At 37.0% G+C, this 27025-nt stretch overlaps 2 protein-coding genes across 4 annotated transcripts in view; one reads left to right on the plus strand and one right to left on the minus strand.

Annotated features, from left to right (window-relative positions):
- LOC129499433 (signal recognition particle subunit SRP54) overlaps positions 1-16362 on the minus strand; it is a 62990-nt gene extending 46628 nt beyond the window's left edge. The window contains exons 1-5 of one of the 3 annotated variants that reach the window (XM_055309141.1): positions 15836-16362; positions 10598-10734; positions 6446-6558; positions 3432-3523; positions 2410-2494 (exon numbers count right to left, since the gene is read on the minus strand). In XM_055309141.1, the coding sequence (XP_055165116.1) occupies positions 2410-2494; positions 3432-3523; positions 6446-6523 (255 nt within the window). In that variant the 5' untranslated portion in view covers positions 6524-6558; positions 10598-10734; positions 15836-16362. The remainder of the gene's footprint in view (positions 1-2409; positions 2495-3431; positions 3524-6445; positions 6559-10597; positions 10735-15835) is intronic. The other 2 variants (XM_055309137.1, XM_055309138.1) reach the window with 2 other exon arrangements.
- Positions 16363-16467: 105 nt separating this feature from the next.
- LOC129499436 (uncharacterized) overlaps positions 16468-27025 on the plus strand; it is a 34159-nt gene continuing 23601 nt past the window's right edge. The window contains exon 1 of the mRNA XM_055309146.1: positions 16468-16637. Coding sequence (XP_055165121.1) covers positions 16541-16637 — 97 coding nt within the window. The 5' untranslated portion in view covers positions 16468-16540. The remainder of the gene's footprint in view (positions 16638-27025) is intronic.

Raw genomic sequence — 27025 nt, forward strand, 5'->3', positions numbered from 1 at the left:
AGTTTTTAAGATTAGTCGCAATATAGAATCTGAAACCATATAAACTTTCATATTTCATTACATTAAAATCTGTTATTCTATCTTGCACTTTGAATGGATCTTATGCTGGTGCATGATTTTATGACATCATGTATTAGTCACTCACACATTTCACTAAACAACATCAAAAAAATTATCAATACTGATCTCATCAGAAAGGTTTGGGATCTTGTCAAACTCATGGTGGAGATACAAGTTTCTAGTTTTCACTAGAAAGCTCAAATTTTATCACTGGCCACAATATTATTATTTGCCTTAAAGTGACAGGCTCACTTTACTTGAAGATCTTATTCAAGTCTGAATAACACAGATTATGTTTGTTCACATAAATATGGTGTTCTATAAAAGAAGCAGCTAGCTCAGCTTGCAATCAAATAAGCACATATGTGCCTTCCTCAAGACAACCATCAAATTTCAATATGCAGCAAAAAAGCATTCTATATACTTCTTGTTTCATCCCACAAAATCGTAGACATGTATACTCAAGGGTTAAGATTTTTTTTTTTTTAAAACCTGGTTTCTTTTTTTTTATTTATGATAGTCACACACACACACACACACAGAGAGAGAGAGAGAGAGAGAGAGAGAGAGAGAGGCAGAGACATAGGCAGAGGGAGAAGCAGGCTCCATGCACCGGGAGCCCGACGTGGGATTCGATCCTGGGTCTCCAGGATCGCGCCCTGGGCCAAAGGCAGGCTCCAAACCGCTGCGCCACCCAGGGATCCCAAGGGTTAAGATTTAATACAACTAATAACTTCTGCTCCATCAAAGGCGTTCTTAAGTAAAACTGGCTTTTTTTTTTTCCTTGCAAGGGTGTAGTAGTAAAGAGTACAATGTCTCCTAGTGCAGTTTGGTACTACTGTCTTGATTCATGCTAGGGAGTTTTGCCCACCATTGCTTTTGCATTATTAGTGCAAATATCAAACAATAAAAAGGCAGGAAAGGCAAATAATGTCTTGGTATTATTATGAAAAGTTTTAACCTTGCTTTTGCACATTACTGCTCTAGACCATATGCTTCTGAGTATAGGGACCAGTCTAATTTATCTCTGCTATCAGCAGCATATAATAAAGCAGGCACTCAGTAAATTGCCTAGAATAAAGCAGGTAATCAATAAATGCTTCTAAACAAAGCAGTTAATGCATCAGAATTGCCTATAGGTGCCAAACCCTAAAAATAGAAATTTTCACTCATCCTGCGCTGATCAGGGGCTACATGAAAAGCAAACTGGAAATAATGTGAGGAGTCCTACAAGGCGTTTGCAGATCAGACCTATCTCTGCCACTAACTAGCTATTTAATTTTTCTCAACTGCAAACTGAGAAGTATGACTAGATAAATTCTCTGACCTCTTTTAGGTCTTTATTTCTTTTTTTATTAAGTACTCTACAAGACTACATTAAATGACATAACCATCTGAGATACTAGACTTTTTCAAAGTATCAATCAGCTCTGCTGAAACCAAAGGAGTAAACTATTCACACAATAAATGGAAAAATACCAGTAGACTACTAGCAGACATATGTTGCCCTACAAAAAATTTTTTTAGTTCCTTCCCTTATTTTCCCTTACCATTGGACTCATACATATTTTTTTTAATTTTTTTTTATTTATTTATGATAGGCACACAGTGAGAGAGAGAGAGGCAGAGACACAGGCAGAGGGAGAAGCAGGCTCCATGCACCGGGAGCCCGACGTGGGATTCGATCCCGGGTCTCCAGGATCGCGCCCTGGGCCAAAGGCAGGCGCTAAACCGCTGCGCCACCCAGGGATCCCCTCATACATATTTTTTAAAGCTAATATTTCCACCACAATTTTCATGACCCAGCAGCAATATCAGTTCTAAGGGATACAAGGCAATAGGCTCTACTTACTACTTGCAAAATAAAATTTCACTGATTGCTCATAATCCAGGCAAGAATCAGGGTATTTGGTCTTTTCAAAGGGAATTCTGTACGCAATGAACAAACAGTTCAGGAAAGAACACTTGTCAAGAATGACTTTCTGTACAAAAGTAGAACCTTCAAAAAGCAAAACCTGATATTAAAGAGAATAAACTCAAGGTAGGCCCTTCGATAATAATTCATCTGTAGTGAAGTTTTACTTTTGTAACCTGGCTTTGGGAATTTTTATGGGAGTAATACTGGCCTATCATATCTATACTCAGAACTTTGTATTCAGAAAAGTCTATAATAAAAATAGGCCCTTTAGGAAAAGTTTATAACCCTTCAATTAATATTTTTTAATACAGATGAATATTCTATAAAAACGTAAAAAAGTATTCTGAAATAGTATTCCTGTTGCAGGACTAGTGTATTTTTACTCACTGGAGTCTACAGAGAATCATAGCACAATCCTGATATACTTTTACCTTCACCAGTTCTTTAAACACAGCATGTTGAATCATTTTTCTTTTGTTAAGCCCAGATGCCATCTCTTCAAGATCAATAGCAGACCTTTGTAGTGATGGTTTTTGTGGGTGGGAGAGAGAAAAGCCAGTTAAGACACTCTGAAAAAAACGTTTCTGCTCCAAAGAATGTAAAAATATTCGATCATTCACACTAATAGTCTTCTGATTGAGGTGCATATAAAGAATTTACCATGAAATATTAGACGTAAGACCTTGGTTAGTTTTAGGTTTTCAAGGCTTTCTTTTGAAAGTCTAAATATTAATTTGTCCTTGTATCACTGCAAAGTATTAATTTTATTTATTTTTACAGCATATGTATTTTATGCATCTTTACACAAAGCAAAAAAAATAGGATTACTTTCTCTAGTTTTAAATGTTTAAATGCTAGTAGTTAGGTATTTATTACCCAGTCTAACAGTACGAAAAGGAGAAATGGCCTGAACATGACAAGGGCTAGGATTCAAGCAGTTAATTAAGGTGCCTGTGTTACTCTATGTGCCCTGCCCCAGTCAGTACCTCTCCCAAAGAATACAATAACTGAAATGACACATAGTATTCGTTCATTCAAATATGGACAGAAAAGCCATAAAGAGAACAAGAATGAATACCATTCTCCAATAATGAAGGAGGCTGATTAATGTCACCTTAGACCTGAAGAGGATAAAAAGGTACTTTTCTATGAAGAACTGTTAAAAGGCTTTTATATTAAAACACTATACTGCGTATGATTAAATCCATCCAAAAAGAAGAGTAGTAAAATGGAAAGAAATCCATAATTAAATGAAAGCCACATGTAGTTTATTCTTTGAAACATCATTATGGAAATATACTATATAAACACAGTCATGCAACATGAGTTCTCTTCTTTTCAAATGCTGTATAGCAGAAACTTTCATGATATAGCAGACTTTTCTAATTAGCTCTTCATATCCCAGTAAACTAAGTTTAGTTTGCCTGTTTTTTACCTGGTTAATTTAACTTACTTTACATTTTCTCTTAGTTGCTTCACTAGTTTAATATTAACATCTGCTTCCAGTAATGCTGTACATACTTCTTTTAGCATGGCATTTAATACCTGCAAATAAATACATAAAAATTCAACACTCCCAGTGTATCATTTCGATTGTACAAAAATAATGGCTGATCAGTCATCATATACTACCATAGCTTAATAAAAACAATACTACACTGCTAGAGAAAAAAATTTTTCAATTAGCCTCAGAGAGGTAATCTTATCAAATGTTTAATCATTTTATCAAAATAAGATCTTACACTTAGTTTTATTTAACCATGTATTATCACAATTTTATTCCTATATTGAAGTAACAATAGTAAAAGGCAAGCCAAAGAAAGTTATTACACAATGGATGTTACCATTGAACACCTTCTGTTGCTGATACACAGCACTTTATATTCACAATATCTGCTTAATTTGACTACCAGGAGAAAATTAACAAAAGAAAATGACCTGGTCTGACCTAGCAGTCTTACTATTTCCACTCAGAGCAGAAGAACAAAGTTGAAAAGAAAACTATCCTCCCTTAATAACTATCATCACATATTTGCTGAGTTATACGGTACTTTGGTGGGTTTTTTTTTAAAGATTTTATTTATTTATTCATGAGAGATGCAGACAGAGAGGCAGAGACATAAGCAGAGGAGAGGGCAGGCTTCCCCCAGGATCATGCCCTGAGCCAAAGGCAGATGCTCAACCACTGAGCCACCCAGGTGCCCCGGGACTTTGGTTAAAAGGTCATAAAGTCTTAAAAAAAAAAAAGATGAGGCTTCTGTTGCTCATGTAAGTAAGTATTTACACATTAAATTGTAAGCTCCATGACGGCAGGGATTTTAGTCTGTTTTGTCACTGCTATATCCCTGGTGCCAGCAAAAAGTCTGCAAAATGTAGGCCCTCAGGTACCTGGCTGGCTCAGTCAGTAATAGCATGTGAATCTTGATCTCTGGGTTATGAGTTCAAGTCCCACACTGGTATTGAGGTTACTCAAAAATAAAATCTTAAAAAAAAAAAATGTAAGCCCTGGAATATTTCTTGAATAATTTCCATCTTCAACTCACTTCATACATGCTACAGAAGTTTATCAGATCTATCTCTCCTTAAAGGGGTCTGACAAAAACTGATTTTTCATTAGAGGCATTTCTTCTTGTTAATTCCCTAGCAGCACAGTACTAAGAGCAGAGAAGTTGCCAATTCAAGCAACAGCTATTACTCTACTTCCCACCAAGTTCTTCTCCCTGGTTTCTTTTTTCTCTACTATAAACATAAACAGCATAAGGGTTATACAATAGGAAAAAACTGTTTGGAAAGCTGTTGTTTTATTTATCCTGAATTCCAAAGACTATACAATGGCTTAAGCTATGATTTATCAATTAATAATAATTATTAGAAAAAGCCCTGGATAGGGGATTAGAAAAAAAGATACTAATCCTGGTTCTTCTGATAAATAAACGTGTGAAACTGAGTTTTCTTGTTGCTGTTAACTGAGAGGCTGGACTAACTGAACTCAAACATGGTCCAAAAATTATTAAATTCCTTTAGCTTGTTAAAAATATTGATACAAATTCTGCATTATTTTTTTCAGCAAGCACTAAGTAATGTACAGAACTGGTGAATCACTGTACTGTGCACCTGAAATTAATATAGCACTGTATGTTAACTACACTGGAATAACATTTTTTTTTAATTAAAAAAATTTTTTTTTTCCAGACCTCCAAGTTAGAAAGTACTTTTTTTTTCCTGAGAGAGAGAGAAGAGTGGGGAGGGTAGAGGGAGAGAGAGAATCCCAAGCAGGCCCCACACCCAGCATAGAGCCTGACACAGGGCTTAATCTCATGACCTTAACATCATGACCTGAGCTGAAATCAAGAGTCAGATGCTTAACCAACTGAGCCACCCAGATGTCCCTAGAAAGTACTTTTAACTATTATTTCATTTGATCCTTAAAACCATCTTGTAAGGTAGTCTATTTTCTAATTTTATACATTAAGAAATCCCAAGTTGACTTGCCCAAATTTCTATTACAAGCTACTAAGTGGGTTGCTAAACAAGGTCTTCTAAAACCAATTACAGTACTATCCCATTAGAACCACAAAATATAAAGTATACTTGTGGACTCTCAACTTTTTCAATTGACAAATCATTAAGATACTAGATTTTGGGGGGAAAAAATGACAGAAAGAAATATTTTGTTTTTTTCAGAAAGAAATATATATGTGTATATATATATATTTAAAGATTTAATTTATTTATTCATGAGAATACACAGAGAGGGGAGAGAGAGAGAGAGAGAGAGGCAGAGACACAGACAGAGGGAGAAGCAGGCTCCATGCAGGGAGCCCGACGTAGGACTCGATTCCAGGTCTCCAGGATCACACCCTGGGCTGAAGGCGGCGCTAAACTGCTGAGCCACCCGGGCTGCCCAGAAAGAAATATTTTAAATTTAAAACAAGAAAGCCAGGAGGAAGAGTATTTCAGATACCATATAAGGAGTCAGCTTACAAAATCTAAACAAAACAAAACTGAATGAAGATTTCAGAGAAAATGAATCAAAGTAGACAACATGAAGATACTAGCCTTTTATGAGAGTGCTAAATAAAAGTGAAGGAGAAAAATGTGAGATGCCTACACATGCCTACTCAAAATGTAAGAAGCAGGACACTGGCATTTTAGGCCTATGTCGAGAGAGAAAGCAAAAGTATATCTCCATATCTAAGGCATTTTCAGAACATAAAATTTATATCATTTTTACATGTTAGTTAAGATTCAGGGCTTTTTTTGTTTCCTTTTTCATAATTCTTTATAGAAAGCTAAACAGTAACATGGTTAACTCAATAAAAAACACTAGTTTTATCAAGTTTTAAGTTTTTACCTAGTTATTAAATCTACATCCAAACAAATATAAATGTAGAGATTACTAAAAATTTATCTCCCCAGTGCTAGTAATGATGTGCAATCACATATCTTTCACACATTTTTACATACCTCTTCATTGATAATGGTGGCATTGCTCAATGAGCGTAATGCTGATGTTATTTTTCTTCCAAGGTCTGCTAGTACCATCTTGAAGTAGCTTTAAGATGTGATTACAAGAAAATCTAGAAGGAAAAAAATTAAAATAAAACATTTGAAAATAATCAATACCAGTTCCCATAATTGAAGACTTCTAAAGAAGAGGGTTTGAGTTCAAATTAAAGTACTTTAATGTTTAGATACTGTAACTGCAACTTATATAACCTCAACCTACAGTTTCAATATAGGCATGTCCAAAAGCTAAAACTACCACTTGATTATGATGCCTTATGTTTGAATACCTAACTGGAATATTCTATACTAATTGGCAAATTTAATAGATCAGATAATAATATACTTTGAGGAAATACTGATATAACCTCAAAGCTGGACATGAATGTGAACATGGACATTTTGGACATATGTGTGAATATGAACAAGAGAAGGAAAAAAGTGAAATCTCCACTCAGAATTATTGTCTAATTTATCACATTAAAGAACTTTGTAAACTATTTTAATTCATGCTCTAAGCCAAAAAAAAGTTTTAAGTAATCAGACACTTCACTTTTCATACATATTACATTACCTTGGTTTACTCTTCCAATCACCAAGGAAAGGAGTATATTACTAATTTTCCTAATTTAAAGTTGTTCTTGACTCCCCAACCCTTAAAACAAGAGAACCTCAAAGGCCCTTTCTAGCTCTAAAATGTTATGGTTTTAATAAAGTATGTAGATGTACCTACTACATCTAAGTCCTTGTACCATACAAGGAGTATGGGTGGTGAGCAAGCAAATATGACACATAGTCCCTGGCCTCACATTGCTTATCTACTAACTGGCAAGACAAGGTACATGAATGTGCAGCAAAATACTAAGAGAATTCCTTTTGCCTAACTGCCTTCAAACTGGGCCATCAGCTTCTTCCTACCTTCAGGCTCAAACAAAATATCAGCTCTTCCTAAGGTCTCAAGCCTGTCAGTCTTCAAAATGGAACTACACCATTCCCTCAGCTCTCCTGGGTCTCCCAACTTGCCAAGATGGAGGATCTTGGAATTTGTCAGCCTCCATGATCACGTGAACCAATTCCTTGTAATAAATTTTTTATAAATGTGTGTATCCTGGGATCCCTGGGTGGCGCAGCGGTTTGGCGCCTGCCTTTGGCCCAGGGCGCGATCCTGGAGACCCGGGATCGAATCCCACGTCGGGCTTCCGGTGCATGGAGCCTGCTTCTCCCTCTGCCTGTGTCTCTGCCTCTCTCTCTGTGACTATCATAACCAAATAAAAAAATTAAAAAAAAATAAAAAAATAAAATAAATGTGTGTATCCTATTGTTCTGTTTCTGTGGAGACCCTTGACTAATAACAGTTATGTACCAGTTTGAAGCTAACAATAAAACTTTATGATCAACTGCCAATGATTACTTCTGTAAAAATTCAGAGGAAGAAAAAACAGGCTCAAGTAGACAGAACAGGCTTTACAGAGAAGTCTGAATATGAATTTGATCCTGAAATATAAGTAGAACGTGGATAGGTGGAGAAGACGACAAAAAGGATTTTGAAGAAGATGATATTGCATTAGCAGAAATGGAGACATAGAAAAGCTTGGGACATACTATACCTTACATACCCATTATGTATGGACTTAGAGATGATCAAATATGTATTATTTGGGAGACAGTAAATAAAATATTCTAGGCAGAACAGTGGGCTATCTAATTAAAAGGAAATACAAGTTGTAAAGAGCTCTGAAACCAAGTTAAGTATCAATTGTCTGGTATAAGCAAAACCAGCAGAAAAGCTCATTGTTCAAAATGATTTTAATAACTCTTCCAAGTTAATCTAATTTAGTCAACTAAAATAATCTACACTAGATTCCTATATAGAAAGTATGTAGGAGATTAAAAATAAGAGAAACAGAAGGACAAAACTGCTGACTCATTCAACATAGAAAAAGAGGGGATGAGGAGAGTCAGAAGCAGGAAAGTAAATGCACTCAAGGACCTATCATTGATAAAGAGATGTTCCAGGCTGAAGTCTAAATTAAACACTACAGTGCTCGCTTCGGCAGCACATATACTAAATTAAACACTACACTTCTACTCAGGCAAAACTAGGTAATTTAGAACCTAAAAAATTACTATCAACACTTGATGGAATTGAAAAAAATATGCTTACCATAAATTGTTTATAGTTACATGGTTACTTCACCCGAAAGATGAACTACTTCCAGCAATTTTTTTTCTTATCCCGTACTCATTACACTAAATTATTATTACTTAAGTAAATATTCTTGAGGTAAAAAATAAGAGTTAGATGTCTCAGTTCATCTCCTTTACCACTGTGTTACCAAGAGCCATACAATCCTAATTATGACACCATAATTTACTGTTAGAGATCCTGTCATAAACACATCACCCTCCATTTTAAAAAGCTATACTAGTTAACTCTTAAAAATAAACCTATTTTCCCACATTTACCAGATCCTTTAAACTAAAAAAACTTCTGTGAAGTTTTCTAATACATTTTTCCTTATATAAGTATTTATTGGCAGCAAATTTTTTTATTTGCCTGATTATAAAAACTTGCATTTCAGTAGAGGAATAATGGTATCTAATTATACCCTTTATTTATACAGTATTTTCTGTGCAATTTCCAAGGATGGGTTTTTGAAAACTCTGGTATTAGTATTCTCCTCAAAACCTCAATGACTTCCTATTTCATGCAGAGGTAAAGGCCTCAAAATGCAAAATGGAACGTAAAGCACTCCCAAATACACACACACACACACACACTCCAGTTTAATCACATTGACCTCCTTACTGTTGATGCTGCACATCACCACCTCAGGGCCTTTGTATTGGCTAGCACAATCTTCCCCAGGCTGTCAAGAGGAAGACAGTTCCCTCCCTCATCTCCTTAGTTGTTGTCTAGATGCAGATTCTCAATAAGGCCTTCCCTAATTACTTGTTTAAAATCACAACCTCCGTTCCCTTTATTTTTTCTCATTGTCCCATTACCAAATAACACATGATTTACTTATACTGTTTGTGGCTGTATTCAGTATACTGAAATGTAAACTGCATGAGAGCAGGGACTTCTGCCTCTTTTGCTCTCTCCTGTGAACTCACTGCTTTACATATCCTCAGAGTTATATACTGAACCCTTATTAAAAATGAACTTTATAAAAAAAAATGAACTTTATGAATGTATTTAAGATTTTAGGAATAAAGCAAGACAGAAACCAAAGTATGAAAGGCCTTACAAATATCTTTTAAGACCACTAATATAAACCAATGAAATTAAAGCAAAGTCAATGACCTAGATAATTGATAGTGTACAATTAGTATCCATTTGCCATTACTTATTATAACTTTTTAGAATTTTCCTAAAAAAATTCCAATGCCATTCTTAAAAATTAACTACCCCTTGATCTAATATGCACACTAAAATACAAAACATCTTTTTTAATGTTACTAACTAACCCTATTATCTCAAATTGGAGTAATTTACAATTCAAGAACACTTGCTCAAAATTCTCTTGTTCAACTAAAAAGATTAACAGAAGTAAATCAGTGTATACTAGAATTTCACAAAAGAGGACTCTCTACTTAGATGGGGCTGCTGGAAAGGCTGAAGGGTAAATTACTGTATAGTACTTCATACAGTTTAATATCTATTATTTCATTCCACCCTCACAACAATTTTATGATTTAAGCAGGTTAGAGAATGGAGTTCCCTACCAAACACACACACACACAAAAAAAAAAACAAAATAACTTCCACAGTCCCCTGGCTACACAGTCACAGTTCCTATAGTATGAATGAGGCTTTAAAAAATAGGGCTGAATACCCCTGCTGGCAAACTCTGGGACAAATTGCTGTATTACAAGAGAGGAAATTATATTTTGAAAGCAAAAATGCACACTTCTCTTCATGGAAGAACAGTTGCAATGTTCAGAAAGAACTGATAAGGACATTGCAATCAGGATGTCTAAGGACTGAGCTATGTCCAAATCACATGTTCTAACAGGACTCTAAGAGGAGTTGGATAGTGAGGCAATGGAAACAGGCCCAAGTCTATGGTGCACTGATAAGGTAAGCACAAGGCCAAGTATCATACTTACCTGCTGTAGTGTGAAGTACTGGAAAGAGCATGGGCTTGGGAGTCTGACAGACTTGGATTCAAATCCCAGCTCTGTTACATACTGGCTGTGTTACTTTGGGCAAGTTACTTAATCTCTCTGAGCCTTACTTTCCTCACCTGCAAAATGGAGATAATACCATTATCAAGGTAGTGACCCTGAAGGGATGTTGTGAGGGTTAAATGAGACAATAAGTATAAAACTGTCTGCAAGCGCCTAATATTAACTCCCTTGCTTTCTTGAATAATACCAACTGGCTCTCCCTATAGTATTATCTGAAGTGTAAGTAAATTGGAAAGTTTCTTAACAACTCTACTGAACTTCTGTCCCACTACCTAGGAGCTACCCCAGGAATCTTTAGTGCCAATTACACGTACCTGTAATTCTACTATTCACCATAAGCTGGAGTGTCCAAAAAGCCACTTTCTTCTATATAAACAATTATAAATATTCCTGTCAGAACTTTTTGCCTGGTCTGTGGTTATATAAACAGATCCTAATAACCAGAGATTTCAATGAAAAGCCTTATAAAAAAGTTCTTCTAAGCCCTTCTAAGTCAGTAACTAACTTATTGGGTCAATATTAGACCAAAACACTAAATAAATATATTAGTAGTAGTAAATACCTTTAGAAAATTAAATTCTACATTAAATATCTTTCCATAAACTAATCAATAGCCCAAACCAATACTTGCTTTCCTGACTATAATACTAAATAAGAGCATATATATTTAAATTCCATACGGTATATGTATTCATAGTCTAGCATAACAGAAAAGTAAATTTATTTAACAAAGTGGCTTAGACACATTTGCTAAAATTATTATTTCTGAACAATATAATGTTAATTATGACTTTTAAGTTTATGAATATTTTTTCATTCTGAATCTTAGTCCTCCAAGGAAATAATCCATAATAATTTATGTTTTGTGATTACAGGAGCATACATGTTTATTGTAAAAATCCAAACATTACAGAAATACTAAAGGTAGAAAATATAATTCCCCCTAATCTCACACCCTTGTCCCCTGATAACCATCAGTAACAATGTGGTATACATTCCTATAGATTTTGTTTCCTATGCATATAATTTAGGCAAGTTTTCACAAAAATTATGGTTTGGGAGAGTGAAAAGGAAGCAGTAATGAGGGAAATTCTTTTGTAAATATGCTTGCTAATGCTAAAAACATGCTTAAGTGCAAAAAGCAGAATACAAAACTGCATATAGTATAATCCATTTTTGCCCATGAACAAATATCAAAAAATAACATTAGCCTCCAGGGAAATATAAATCAAAGGCACAATCAGATATTACTTCACACACACTAGAATGGCTATAGTTAAAAAGACATAACAAATGTTAAGGAAGTAGAGAAATCAGAACCCTCATACAGCGCTGGCAGGAATGTAAAATGGCACATCCCTTTGGAAACAGCTTGGCAATTCTTCAAAATGTTAAATACAGAGTTACTGTATATGACCCAGCAATTCCGCTCCTAGGTACATCCAAGAGAAAGTAAGACACACATCCACAAATATCCATAAAATGGAGTATGTGATAATAAAAAGCAGTGAAGTACTAATACATGCTACAACGTGGATAAATACTGAAAACATTATGCTACATGAAAGAAACCAGTTACATACTCTATTGATTACACTTATATGAAATGTCCAGAAGTAAATCTATAGAGATAGAAAGCGGATTAATAGTTGCTTAGGGCATGGGAGTTGGGGGAAAATGTGGAGTGATTGTTAATGGGTATGGAGTTTCTTTTTTTTTTTTTTTTATTTTTTTTTTTTTTTTATTTATTTATGATAGTCACACAGAGAGAGAGAGAGAGGCAGAGACACAGGCAGAGGGAGAAGCAGGCTCCATGCACCGGGAGCCCGACGTGGGATTCGATCCCGGGTCTCCAGGATCGTGCCCTGGGCCAAAGGCAGGCGCCAAACCGCTGCGCCACCCAGGGATCCCGGGTATGGAGTTTCTTCATGGAGTGATTAAAATGTTCTAAAATTGATTGTGGTGATGGTTCACAACTCTGTAAATACACTAAAAACTACTGAATTGTATGCTTTAGGTGAACTGTATGATACGTGAACTTTATTTCAATAAAGCTATTAGGAAATAATAATATTTGTCATTTCTGGATGATGAACAACTAGTAATCTTTATTTTTTAATTTATATCGTTTTGTAATTTCCAAATCTTTGGTAATGACTGAGACTATTATTTTTTGAATCAAAGGGAAAATTAATTATTCTTCAAAGTGCTCCCTTGTGAGAATGACAGTGCTATTCTACTGAGGACTGAGATGGAAATGCCACTTGAATTCATTTAGCTATTCATTCATTAAACACCTACTGTGTTCCAGGAATTACTCCAGCATGAGAAAAGTTCTAACTCCAAATCAATAAATTACATCAATTTAACACAGGCAAGACTGCTCTCTTAACTTCAGAAGACAAAAAAAAAAAAAAAAAACTTCAGAAGACAAATTATACATCATACTACCACTGACTTATCTGCTTTAATTTTGCACCAAAGGTTATACTCAATTATGTCAAAAAGTATCAGGAAATTCTCTCTTCATTAAAATAATCGGTTTCCAAATTTTAAGACTCCTTTTAGTATTAAAAAAAAACAATACAACATTTCATAGTTTGATAGCAGAAAAGGTATACCAAAAAATCAATTAGCAACAAAGGGTAGTAACTCAAAAACAATGAGAATCATTTAATATACTTTATTGGCTATCAGTTCAATCATAACAAGAATCTTTATGTAAACTGTTACCAAGACTAAAACAAAGTCAAAAGAATTCCTTGGAAATAGTTTGTCCAGAAATTGATAAAAACATAGACTGAAAATGTGGAAGAGGAGGAATATGTTACTTCAGCTACATGTAGCTAACACCTATCAGCTGAAAATTAAATATTCAATCAGAATCTCCAAGGATAGTAAAATCAAAAGATTTCGGGGGAAGCGGCCTCTTCTACATTCTTGATTAGGAGAGTGAAATAAGGCATCTACACTGTGGAAAATTTCACTGGCTATACTGAAGTGCAGCCAGGCTTAATAATCAGTGCATGAAGCAATACTCCTCAAAGGAAACAAGAGAAAGAAAAAACCTGTTCCATAATTTAAAAATTAGAGTCAATGTAGCAATACACTAAAGGGAGAAAAACTTGAGAGCAAGGAGGCTACATATACTAATCATACTCCCAAAGTCTAGTGGAGACATATGGGCTTGAACCAGGGAAGCAGAATGGCTCAAGTCAAGCCCAGACAGCAGAAGCTACTGGACTCAATGACTAAATAGTTGTGGAAAATGAAGGAGAAACAAAAGGCAAAAGTGACTCCAAGGTTTCCAACAGTAACCAGATGGCCAGGGATATCATTAACCAATGAATGGAAGACAAAAAAGAGAAGCTGGTTTGAAAGTTAAAGAGTTAACAGAGTAAAAGTTCAAGAAGTTTTAAGGTTTTGTAATATTGCACTTGTATTTGTCATGTTCTACCAAATTGAGATTTTGAGCACATCTACTATAATACCTTGTAATGTCCTACTAAAGATGGATACTGAGCACATAGGCATTCATTTTATTATTGTTTTAAAATTGAACATACAAATATTACAAAATTCAGGTAGAAACAAGGAGTCAAAACTCATATGTATGATATAATAATGAAAAAAAACCCAGGAAAGTGGAGGTAGTAAATTTGGGTTTGGACCTATTGAATTTGCAGAAACTAAAGAACTATATCACTTATGAGACAAAAGGTACAGGGGAAAAAAAAAAGTTAGAGAAGCTTGGGAATGGTTAGCATACAAAGATAATGCTATGGAAGCCATGGATGTAGATGAAAATTCTCAAGGAGAGCTTGTGAAAGACCATAGGATGGCAAAAAAAAAATGGGGGGGGGGGGGCTGGGATAGAAGCCCTTACTAATTCCTTTCACTCTCCAAAGGCATACAGAAGAAAATCAGTTTTGTTTTTAAGCTACCATTTATCTTACTAAATTCCAGTGGCAGGTCTAGAATTTCCAGTTAGGTGGAGTGAGAGGAATAATCTGTTTGAAAGAAGGCTTGGGGAATCCCTGGGTGGCTCAGCGGTTTAGCGCCTGCCTTTGGCCCAGCGCGCGATCCTGGAGTCCCGGGATCGGGTCCCGCGTCGGGCTCCCTGCGTGGGGCCTGCTTCTCCCTCTGCCTGTGTCTCTGCCTCTCCCCTTCTCTTTCTATGTCTATCGTAAATATATAAATATTTAAAAAATAAAAAAAAAAGAAAGAAGGCTTGAAGATGTTTTTATTAAATTAGAAAATACTAAGTGACCACATGAAAATATCAAGAGAAAGAGTTTTGAGAGAAATAATTCCTTTCTCCTCTGGCACCAACATTGCTATATTCTAGGCACTGCACGAAACAGGTCCCCTAATCTTTCATCCCCATAATGAGCTTGTTAGATAGTTGAGGAAACTGAAGCTGGACTGGAATAGCAACTTGCTCAGGGTCCCAAAACTCCCAAGGAGCACTCTCATCTATGTTCCCAGCGCTCTCACAGCTCTTTATACTTTACTAGAGTTTTTCATTACTCATCGTGCTTTAACGTGTATTTACGTGCCTCTCTTTCACTGCACTGTTAGCTCCTCGATGACAAGGTTTGTGTATTCGTTTCTGTATCCCTATAGACAGGAATAAGTAAATATTCTATTGAATTAAGCATTATGGAGGAACTAGCTGAGAAGAGAAAGAAAGAAAGCCAACAGCAGAAAGAGTTTCAAGAAATGGTCAATGGTGAAGTCCTCACTGGCATTGAACTGATACCGCTTATTCATTTACTGAACGCGTACTACACGCAGGACAATGTATTAAGCACCAGGGACACGGGAAAAATAAAATCTGGTACACGCTGAAAGGTTTTCGGAAAAGTAGCCGCATCTAAAGTCTTGACCGAAAGAGCAAAGCAGAGTGTCAGGCCTGTTAATTGCCTGCACCTACTTTGGCTCGGGTAAACCTAAAAACAACTTAAAAGGGTCACAGTGCATCTTTTAATAAAACTTCTGATGAAGCACACGAGATGAAAGAGAGCCAACGCACCTCAGTCTCGGTGACGAGAGCCGGTGGCCGACTCTCTCCGGAGTCTCTAGCCCCCGAGCAGGGCTGAGGCTGCCCCTAGCTGCCAGTCCCTAGTCGGGGGCGGGAAAAAGCAAGACACTTACCGCAAAAAAGCACCGCTACCGCTGCGGCCCAAAGGGGCCGGGGATTCTTTCGCGAGGCCCCCGCGCCGCGGAAGGAAACCAAGGAAATCAGGGGTCAGACAGGTGCGACTCCAAAGCCCGACTTCCCAAACTATACAAACTAGGGCTCCAGCGCCCAGCACAGCGACGCCAACTCCCACCAGCTGGAAGACCGACGATTGCCACCGAACCTTCCGCCCAATGAGGAAACGTCACCACTCCGCGAAGTCCAGCCTTTCATGAAAAGGATACACTTCCGCTTCCGGGGCACCTGCCGCATTCTTTCAGTGCTTTTACCGAGAAGGTTTATTGAGATGTTTCTTTGCTTCGACTAGCTTTCTGACATTCCGTTTCCTAGCGCTCCATCACTGCGACAGCAAAGTGACAAGATAGGATGCCCTCTAGGGATGCGATCTCAGGAAAGAGTTCCGGCATCAGTCACTTTAAGAAAAAGTGGTTACGCTGTGCCCTGCCAGCTAAGAGGGGAAGGATGAGATGGTGCCATTGAGTGGGGATTCCTCCCCAGGAGCACTTGAGAGCTCGACGAGGGGGCGGGGCTTAGGGATTTCGCAGCGCGCGGTGGAGGGGGGGGGGGCAGGTTCCGCGGCGTCGGATCTGGCTTGGGGACCGGTCTCTGCCTGCGCGTGCGCGTTGCGAACCTTCCCCTACGCTGTTTTGTGCTTCAACATGGAATTCCGCTCGGCTCGGGGAGCCGTCCTGCAGCTGCTGCGTACGGTGGCTCCGGCAGACCTCCCAGCGCTGATTGAGTGGATGCGAACTACCCGTAAGCGACCAGCGCCAGGCGCAGGCGGTTGGGGCCAGGATGTGCCGTGGCCCCTGACCTTGGGGACTTAAGACAGGATGAGGCTTCGGCCTCCTAGGGGTCGCTGTGCTGGTCCCTGCTCGGCTATAGGAGAGGTCGTGGGGGGCACATCTCAAACCGTAGCAGCTTCAGAGTCCAGTTTGGAATTGGGTGCGGGAAGACCTGGCCCTAGGTTGTTTGTGATTGAGCTGCAGACTTCAGACAAGCCACTAGAGGCTCCTTGTGCCTAACCCTTTTCGAAGGAAAAGGAGAGGGGGGTTTCGTCCCCACCCCCACCCCGGCCCTCCCCCTCGCCCCTATTACTCCCACAAGCTTGTGATTTTCAGTAAAGATACTACCTGAAAACACATTGCAAAATAAGTTTCAGTCTGTGGAGCAGGAAGCTTTTACCCTGCAAGCAAGCTCACCTGTAGCTAATGGATTTATTTATTTTCTCAAATTTAAAGTGAATCATCAATTTGATAGTAGTTTTTCCAGGGAGAGAGAAGGGGGAGACAAGACTTTGATTATTAAGTGTTACTAAAAAGCACAAGTTAGAATCGGAAAGGTGTAGCGATTAGGTCTACTTATTGAAGAATGGTTAGATCTGTTTTGGCAAATTGAGGCCTGGTGAAACACGAAAAAATAAGATATTCCTTGTTTGGGAGCTATACCGAACCTCTGTACTTCTAAACGTTGAATCCTGACTTTATTTTCTTCCAGACTCAGGACTTGAAATATTCCTGTGTGCTAATGACTTCCAAACATCTGCCTAGAACTCTCTTTCTTTATGATGGTAGCGTCAGTCAGTAGGTTAGGGTATTATTATTATTACCCACTGGGGAGAATCATTTTAGCTAAGATGCCAAACTGAAATTAACTTGAGCAACTGATAGTGAAGTTTAGCCTGGAAAAGTAGAGAAAACCAGACAGGTAGCTTCATACTTAAACATAACAAGATTCAGGATAGGAATTGCTGAGTCTTCTGTCTCTTCATTTAAACCTTGTATTGCCAGTTTTATTGATCATATCCCAATTGATTTTAAAACGTGCTAATTTCCGGGTTTTTTCTGTATTCCTCAGCTCAGAATCTTATTCCAAAAGCGCTGAATACCTACAAAAATGCCACCTACTGCCTGGTTCTGGCAATTGCACAATTATTAAAATACCCTTGCGGGATCCCTGGGTGGCGCAGCGGTTTGGCGCCTGCCTTTGGCCCAGGGCGCGATCCTGGAGACCCGGGATCGAATCCCACGTCGGGCTCCCGGTGCATGGAGCCTGCTTTTCCCTCTGCCTGTGTCTCTGCCTCTCTCTCTCTCTCTCTCTCTCTCTCTCTCTCTCTCTCTCTCTCTCTCTCTCTCTCTATCATAAGTAAATATAAAAAAAAATAAAATACCCTTGCCCTCAAGATTTTGGTTTTGTGGAACTATTTGTAATCAAGATCTCCAGTTTTAGAGGCATCATTTAAGAACTCCATTTTTCAAAATCAGGAAAACTTCTAAGCATGTTTTGGATGATAATTTTGTAACAAGAAGACCCAATAGCAATGGCTAAAAAGTACCCTTTTACTTTCTTAAAAAGCTCTTTCTGCAGCATATCCGGTAGTCCGAGAAGTTCATGGATTTTGTTAAGTGATTTAGAAAAAGTCTCAGGGAATCCCTGGGTGGCTCGACGGTTCAGCGTCTGCCTTTGGCCCGGGGCGTGATCCTGGAGCCCCGGGATTGAGTCCCGCGTCGGGCTCCCTGCGTGGAGCCTGCTTCTCCCTCTGCCTCTCTCTCTCTCTCTTTCTCTATCATGAATAAATAAATAAAATTTTAAAAAGGAAAAAAAAAGAAAAAAATCTCAGTTTCTGGGAATATTTATTAACGTAAGTATTTTCAGAAATGAGGATGTCGGGATGCCTGGATGCCTCAGCAGTTGAACGTCTGCCTTGGGCTCAGAATGTGTGATCCTGGAGTACCGGGATTGAGTCCCACTTCCGGCTCTCTGCTTGGAGCCTGCTTCTCTCTCTGCCTGTGTCTCTACCTCTCTCTCTGTATCTCTTATGAATAAATAAAATCTTTAAAAAATTAAAAAAAATTTTAATCTAAAAAGAAATGAGGGTGTCCCTTTGCTTAAAAGAGTGTTTTAACATAAATCTTAAAAAGCAACTTATTAGTACACCTTTTTTTAGGTGGTAAAATACACATAGCATAAAATTTACCATTTTAAGCTGTTGGTTTTTTTTTTAATATAGATTTATTTATTTATTTATTTATTTATGATAGACACAGAGAGAGAAAGAGGCAGAGACACAGGCAGATGGAGAAGCAGGCTCCATGCCAGGAGCCGGACGCAGGACTCTATCCCGGGACTCCAGGATCACGCCCTGGGACAAAGGCAGGTGCTAAACCGCTGAGCCACCCAGGGATCCCCATTTTAAGCTGTTTTTAAGTATACAGTGCAGTGGCATTACATACATTTACATTATGCAACCATCATCACTATCTATCACCACAACTTTCTCATCTTCCTGAGCTGAAACGTAGTATACCTTTTTATGAGGTGGCTCTAAATAGGGCACAAAAAGTTCTTCCAGTTATTTTCCTAAGTAGTGTCCTTCTATGAAAAACAAATTATCTTCTATCACTAGTATTTAAGTACTTGCCTGACATTTCCTTAGACCTTTAATAATTCTCCTTGAATTTTTCTACCATTTAATGGAATAGCAAGAGACAGCAATAGGCATTGAGTTTGACTTTAGTTTTGAGTTTTATGGAGTTTATTGAAACTAAAAAGCATTATAGGTAAAATCACAATAATTTTAGATACAGAAAAAGAAGAAGAATATTCTTGATCTCTGAAGGAATAGTGGGATTATCCTACCAAGACCTGGGGTCATTTAGGATGGGGCTGATAGAACCAGAAGCTTGGGCCAGTGCAGAGCCAAGCACATGTCAATGCCTGATAAACTGAAGATATAGAAGAAATAAAAACAGGAGGCTACATTTTACCTTGGTACAGCTTAGGCCAAAGATGAGGAAACAAACATTAATATAGGAAGGATGAATCAAGTCTGAGAGGCAGAGCACACAAAGATATCCATCCACCCACCCCCAAAAATAAATAAAAGTAAAATACAGCAGGACCTCAGCTGATTGATTCTGATCTTGTGGCAGAACATCTGTTCCCTTCTATTTCCTATATGTATATAAAGTGGGCTCTTGATCTAGATTTCAAAGTGTAGGAGAGTGACTGCAATCCATTAAGTGAAGAGAGCAAAGAGCCAGAACTGCAAGTGGGATCCCCAAGAAGCATATTAAAAAATATATTGAGGGGCACCTGGGTGGCTCAGTTGGTTAAGCGACTAACTCTTGATCTCAGCTCAGGTCTTGATCTCAGGATCATGGGTTCATGCCCTATGTTAGGCTCCACACTGCACGTGGAGCCTACTTAAAAAAAAAAAAAAAATATATATATATATATATATATACACATATATATGAACAGCTATCTGTTAACAAATGCTATTCTGAAGCCTCTGACTTTGTCTTGGACATGCAGATACAAATGAGGAAGTCCGGCCCACAGCCCATAAGAGTTTCTATTAAGAATCAAGTTACAAAAGATAAAAGATTAGGGTTTGCTTTAAGAAAAATAATAAAATCATCAAAAATCATTTAATGCTTAAAAAAAGGTAACAGTAGGTGACTAGAAGCTTTTAGAAGCTTCAAACTATTTTAAAATACTTTTAGAAGTATTTTAAGTATATCTTCCCTGACCAAAATTGGATATGTTTGTGAGCAGCAGCTACAGAGCTTTTAGAAGTTCTTTGAAATTCCTACAAATCTAAAAAGCCACGCCTGGTTTCTAGATACATTGTCAGATTGCATACTGTGCCAGTCCATATTGCATTACCACTGAGGAAGTATCAGTATAACAAAGATATTCCAGTCTTTATTGAAACCATGTAAAAAAATTAAAAAAAAAAGAAAAGAAACCATGTGAATTTTTGAAAGTTATCAATTATATGAGGCAACAAAAATAGATTGATTTTTCAAAAACTAAAAAGATGTACTGAGCAAACTGGTACCTCTTTTTCTTTTTAGTTGGTACCTCTTAAAATTTTTCCATTAAATAAAAAGAAAGAATTATACTTTTCTCTAAAGTACTTTTGTATTTTCACATATTGTTGTGTATTAAAAATGGGGATGATATATAAAAAGAATAACACATCATAAACAAGTAGGTTTATCCCAAGGATGTATTGTTGGTTTAACATTTAAAAATCAATGTAATTCACCATGTTAAGTAAAAAAAAACTATATTATTATCTCAATAGACCAGGAAAAGCATTAGACAATATCCAACATCTCTTCCTGATAACAACTCTCATCAGACTAGAAGAGAACATTCTCAACCTGATAATGGGCATCTGTGAAAAATCTACAGCTAACCTCATACTTAATGGTGAAAGACTGAGTTCTTTCCCCTAAAATCAGAAATGACAAGAATGTGCACTCATTACTACTATCCAGCATCATAATACAGCTTCTGGCCAGTACAATACAGAAGAAAAAGAGGAGGGAGGCATTTCAGTTAGGAACAGGTAAATGGAGAAACAATTTGTGATATATTTTTATAATAGAATACTACTTGGCAAATAAATGGAAAGAAGTTACTTGCACAATGGCATGTTTAAATTATACTGAAAGAAATCATACTAAAAAAACTATAATTTCATTTATTTAAAACTAAAAAATGCAAACTAATCTGTAGTGACAGAAAATAGGTCTCTGGCAGCTGAGTGAGTAGAGGGGTTGGAGAGGAGAAGGATTACAGATGGGCAAGAGGAAATACTTGGGGGTGACAGATATGTCCACTATCTTGATTATAAGTGAGGGTTTCATGTCTGCATACATCAAATTTATGTAATTATACACTTTAAATATGTACAGTTTATTGTATATGAATTCTATTTTTATAAAGCTGTCCTTTGGAAATGGCCGCAAGCTCCTTAATCCTCGTTCCATGAGAGATCTTATCTGTATCCTCTGCCTTTGAATCTGGATGTGCTCTGTGAAAGCTTTGGCCATTAGAATATAGCAGAAGTTACACTTTGTCAGTTTTGGATCCAGGATTTAAGAAACTGGCAACTTCTACTTTCTGTTTCTTGGAATGCTTGGTCTGAAGAAGCTAACCAAATGTATATAGTTTACCTTGAGATTGTCAAACTGTCGGGAATTCCCACCTATCCTATGGAGAGCAAGATACAACCAGGTTGTAACTGTTCTTGCCATCCTAACCTTGGCATTAGGCATGTGAGTAAAGAAGCCTCTGAAATGCCTAGTCTGGTCAAGCCTTTCTTACAAATAACATACTTGAACATTCATGTGCAGGTTTTTGTTTAACATAAGTTTTCATTTCTCTGTGATAATATTCGAGAGTGCAATTGCTGAGTCATATGATAAGTGCATTTTTAGTTTTACAGAAACTGCCAAACTGTTTTCCAGACTGGCTATACCATTTTACATTTATACAAACAATATATGAGTTATCCAATTTCTCTGCATCCTCACTAGCATTTTGTTTATCAGTATTTTTTTATTTAACCATTCTGTTAATTTTGTAGTGGGTTTTAATTTCCATTTCCCTAATGATGTTGACCTTTTGTTTAAGTGTTTATTTGCCATTTGAATATCCTCTTTGATAAAATGCTTGTTCATGTCTCTTACCCCTTTTTAATTGTATTTTTTGTATACTATCATTTTGAGAGTTCTATATACGTTTCAGATATAAGCCCTTTGTCATATATGTAGCTTGCAAATATTTTCTTCCAGTCTGTAATTTGTTCCTCCTCTTAACACAGTTTTTAAAAGCAGAAGTTTTTAATATTGATGAAGTCCAATGTATTCACTTTAACTTTTTTGTTTTGTTGTTTTTAAAGATTTTATTTATTTATTCATGAGAGACACAGAGAGGCAGAGACATAACAGAGGGAGAAGCAGGCTCCCCGCGGGGAGCAAGATGCCACCGGATCCCAGGACCCCAGGATCACAACCTGAGCCAAAGGCAGACACTCAACCACTGAGCCACCCAGGAGCCCCCCACTTTTCCTTTTTTGAGTCAACTTTAAGAACTTTGTTTAGCTCTAGATCTCAAAGATTTTCTCCCATTTTTTTTCCTCTTTAAAAATTATACACCACTATATTAGTGTCAAGTTCTGTGTTGTAGTTTTCTTTAAGAACTTTGGTTTTGTCTTTTGCATTTAATTCTTTGATCCAAATTAACTTTTGCATAAGGTGTGAAGTTTAGGTTGAAGTTCATTTTTATCCCCGTGTCGATGTCCATTTCTCCCAGCACCATTTGTTAACCAGGCTATCAAAATCAGTTGGGCATTCTTACATGGATCTGTTTCTGAGTTCTCTATTATATTCTATTGCTTTACGTATCTCTCCCTGACCAATACCACACTGTCTTGATTACTGTAACTATTATTGTTTAAAAGTGTATTCTTTAATTTCCAAGTGTTTGGAGATTTACCTGTTACTGATTTCCAATTTAATTCCATTATGGTCAGAACAGATACTCTGCATAACTTCAATTATTTTAAATTTTTTATTATTTGTTTTATGACCCAGGATATAATTTATCCTGGTGAACGTTCTATGGAAAAAACTGTGTATTCCACTTTGTTTAGTAGAGTGTTTTATAAATATCTGTTACATCTGGTTAGTTGATTATATTTTTCAGTTTTACATCTTTGCTAATTTTCTGCACAGTAGTTTATCAGTTGCTAAGATTGGGGCTTTAAAGTCCTCAGCTATAATTGTGAATTTGCCTCTTTCTGCCTTCACATCTATCAGTTTTTATTTCATGTATTTTGAAGCTGTTGTTTACTGATGCACATAGGATAACTATGGTTCTTTGGTAGACTGATCCTTTAATAAATATGTAATATTTCTATTTGTTCCTAATAATTTCCTTTGCTTTCAAGTCTACTTTATCTCATATTAATATAGCCGCTACCATTTTTTTTAAGTTTGCACAATGTATTTTTTCTATCCTTTTATATTCATTCTTTCTATGTTATTATGTTTGAAGTGAGTTTCTATTGGGTTGTGTTTTTAAATCTACTTTGCCAATCTCTGTCTTTTAATTGATACATTTAGAGCATTTACATTTAAAGTAATTATTGCCGGCAGCCTGGGGGACTCAGCGGTTTAGTGCCTGCCTTCAGCCCTGGGGCGTGGTCCTGGAGACCCAGGATGGAGACCCGTGTAGGCTGCCTGCGTGGAGCCTGCTTCTCCCTCTGCCTGTATCTCTGCCCCTCTCTCTCTCTCTCTCTCTCTGTGTCTCTCTCTGTGTCTCTCATGAATAAATAAATAAAATCTTTTTAAAAAATTAATAAAAAAAAATTTTAAAAAATTAATTATTACTATGTCAGAACTTAAGTCTGGCATCTTATTGTTTGTTTTCTGCTTGTTCCTTCTGTTTCATAACCTGTTATCTGTTACTCTTTTAATCTGTTATTGCCTTCCTATAGATCACTAGAACTAGTTTTAGAATTCTTTGTTTTTCTGAGTATATAGTTTTCTTTGTGATTGCCCTTCTTTGTAGTTACATACGCGTAACTCATCACCATCTACTGGTATCAGTGCTTATCACTTGAGTGAAGTATTGAAATCTTACTTCCATTTAGGTCTCTTTACCACTTTTTAAGTTGAATTGTTTTATGTATTCCTCAATATACATTGAATACTATATCAGATGATTTCATAAATTTTGATTAAATCATCAAATATGTTGTAAGAAACTAATGACAAAAAGATAGTCTTTCATACCTACTCTATTTTTACCCATTCTACTCTATTTTTACCCATTCTGTTCTTTCCTTTCTGAAGTTCCAAACCTTCTGCTCTTTCTTTTCTGTTGGGAGAACTTCCTATAGCCATTCTTTAAGGGTAAATCTGCTGGCAACAAATTCTCTTAGTTTTCCTCATCTGAGGATGTCTTTATTTCCCGTTCATTTCTGAAGGACAATTTCATAAAGATATAAACTCCACAGCTTACAGTCCTTTTTCTCCAGCACTTGAAAAATGTTGTGCTTCCCTCTGGCTCCTATGGTTTCAGATGAAAAATTTGCTGTTGTTCAAATTGATATCTGCCTACAGTTAATGAATCGTTTCTCAGGTTGCTTTTAAGATTTGTTCCTTGTCTTTTATTTTTGGAAGTTTAATTATGATATGTCTTTCTGTGTATTTCTTTGGGTCTATCCTATTTTGGAGTTTCTCAGCTTCTTAAAAACCACATTTGGGGAGGGTGGTTAGGTATATTTCTTCACATGCTTTTCAGACCCACACTCTTTCTTCCACGTATGCAACTCTGATACTAAAGTTATATCTTTTCTTATTGACCCACAGACCTCTAAGGCTCTGTTCAACTACCTTTTATTCAGTCTTTTCTCTGTGTTGTTCAGTTGGAGTAAATTTTATCTCTTGTCCTCAAGTTCAGTGGTTCTGTCCTCTGTCATCTCTGCTATTAAGCCCTTCCAGCAAGTTTTTTTTTTAATTTGGATGATTGATTATTTTCAGTTTTGTAATTTCCATTTCATTATTTATAACTTCCATTTCTTTGCCGAGATTTTTTTTCACTTGTTACAAGAAAACTCATAATTCTTTATTAAAGCATTTTTATGATGGTTGCTTAAAATCTTTTTCTGATTCATTTGGATATTGGATAAATAATCCAGAGATTGTCAGATTCAAATTATGAATCAAGTCATTATTTTTCCTGTTCTTTGAGTGATAATTGATTTTCCATTGTATCATGGATATTGTGGGTATTACGCTAGGATAATTTTGAATGTATCCAAGATATTTTGAATATTATGCTAAGACTCTTGTTCCTGTTCAGATTTTGTATTTTAATAGGCAGTTGCCTTAGTTTTAACCTTTTGGTTCTTAGCCTGATAACAGTTGAGTTTTCAGTGTCCTTGCAGTGCTGTTCAGTTCTGCTTCATTCTTTGGCACTGCTACAGTTCTTGTTCAATCTATACTGGTGTCACCTGCATGGGGAAAGATTCTGGGCTGCCCTGTCTCACTGAGCTGCCTCCCACCAGTGAGGGTAAGGAAACAAGCAATTCAGGGCCTGTGTTCTCCACCACTGGGCAGATGGCTGGTAGATGCCAGACCTAGGTCTGTTTATATCCCCGAGTTGAGGGCCTGAAGACTGGGTAGTCTGCTACTGCCCTAGGTGTGGAGTGTGGCTTAGGGTTTCTCAGTAGGTCGCCTGTTGTTCTTCCCTTTTTGCCAGTTTTTGGCAAGAGATAGCAAGTTTTTCTTAATTATTTTTTTCTCCCCTATGTCTGTTAGTTGTTCTGGGATGCAGGTCTTTCTGGTGCCCAGTCTAAGCTACATGGAAGATAAAAAGAAAACCCAGGGAACTCACTGCAGTGGCCTTTCTTTAATTGTAATACACCCAGACAGTTGACCTTTCTAGCTTTCAGAGTCTTCATAATTGCCTGTTGAATTATTTCCAGGGTATTTAGTTGTAGTTATAGGGGAGGAACAGGGGAAAGTGAGGAAAGTTGCCATCTTGTCTGGGACCAGAAGCCCCCTCAATAAATTTTTAAAATTTGAATAGGGACTTCAGAGTAATATGTGATATGAATGAATAGTAGGTAACATCTAACTCTGTTTAATTATGCACTCTAAGTCATTAGAGGTAAAGATGTGGGTGAGTTAAGGCTACAGGTTGAGGGTAAGACCTCATGGAGACAAAATAAATTGGGCAGGCCCTGTTGCAAAAGACAAGGTCATGCAGTTGAAAGGAATAGTATAAACAGGAAAGACTATGGAAAACAACTGGAGAGATTGGCCTGTCTTGAGGAGAAATTATGTCAGGGGATAATGAGAATGGAAAATAGGATGGGTAGACTCTGCTGATATAGAAGACCTTAAATATCTAAAGTGAGACTTGCTAGGTTAAAATGTAGAAAAATATCAAAAACCTGTTAAGGGAAACGAGTGATAGGTTTGGGGCACCTGGCTGGCTCAATCAGTGAAGCGTGTGATTCTTGATCTCGGGGTTGTAAGTTCAAGTCCCATGTTGGGTGTAAAGATTACTTGAAAATAAAATCTTAAAAAAAAAAAGTGAGGTTAAAGTGAAATTAGTTTTTTTTTTTTTTTGGAAATTAGTTTAAAATAGAAGTACAAGATATTTTATAGTGGGGGGAGACCAATATCAAGGAGCTAATTATGAGTTTGTCATGGTGTAAGGTGTCAGAGTGTGAGGTGATGACTGTGGTTATGAGGTGGTTGAAGTGGAAATAAAGAGAAAGTAGAATTTGCGAGCAAAAGGGAGTAGGACTTGATACTGACTAGATAAAA

Source organism: Nyctereutes procyonoides, unplaced genomic scaffold, assembly GCF_905146905.1.
Source record: "Nyctereutes procyonoides isolate TBG_1078 unplaced genomic scaffold, NYPRO_anot_genome, whole genome shotgun sequence".
Lineage (NCBI taxonomy): Eukaryota > Metazoa > Chordata > Mammalia > Carnivora > Canidae > Nyctereutes > Nyctereutes procyonoides.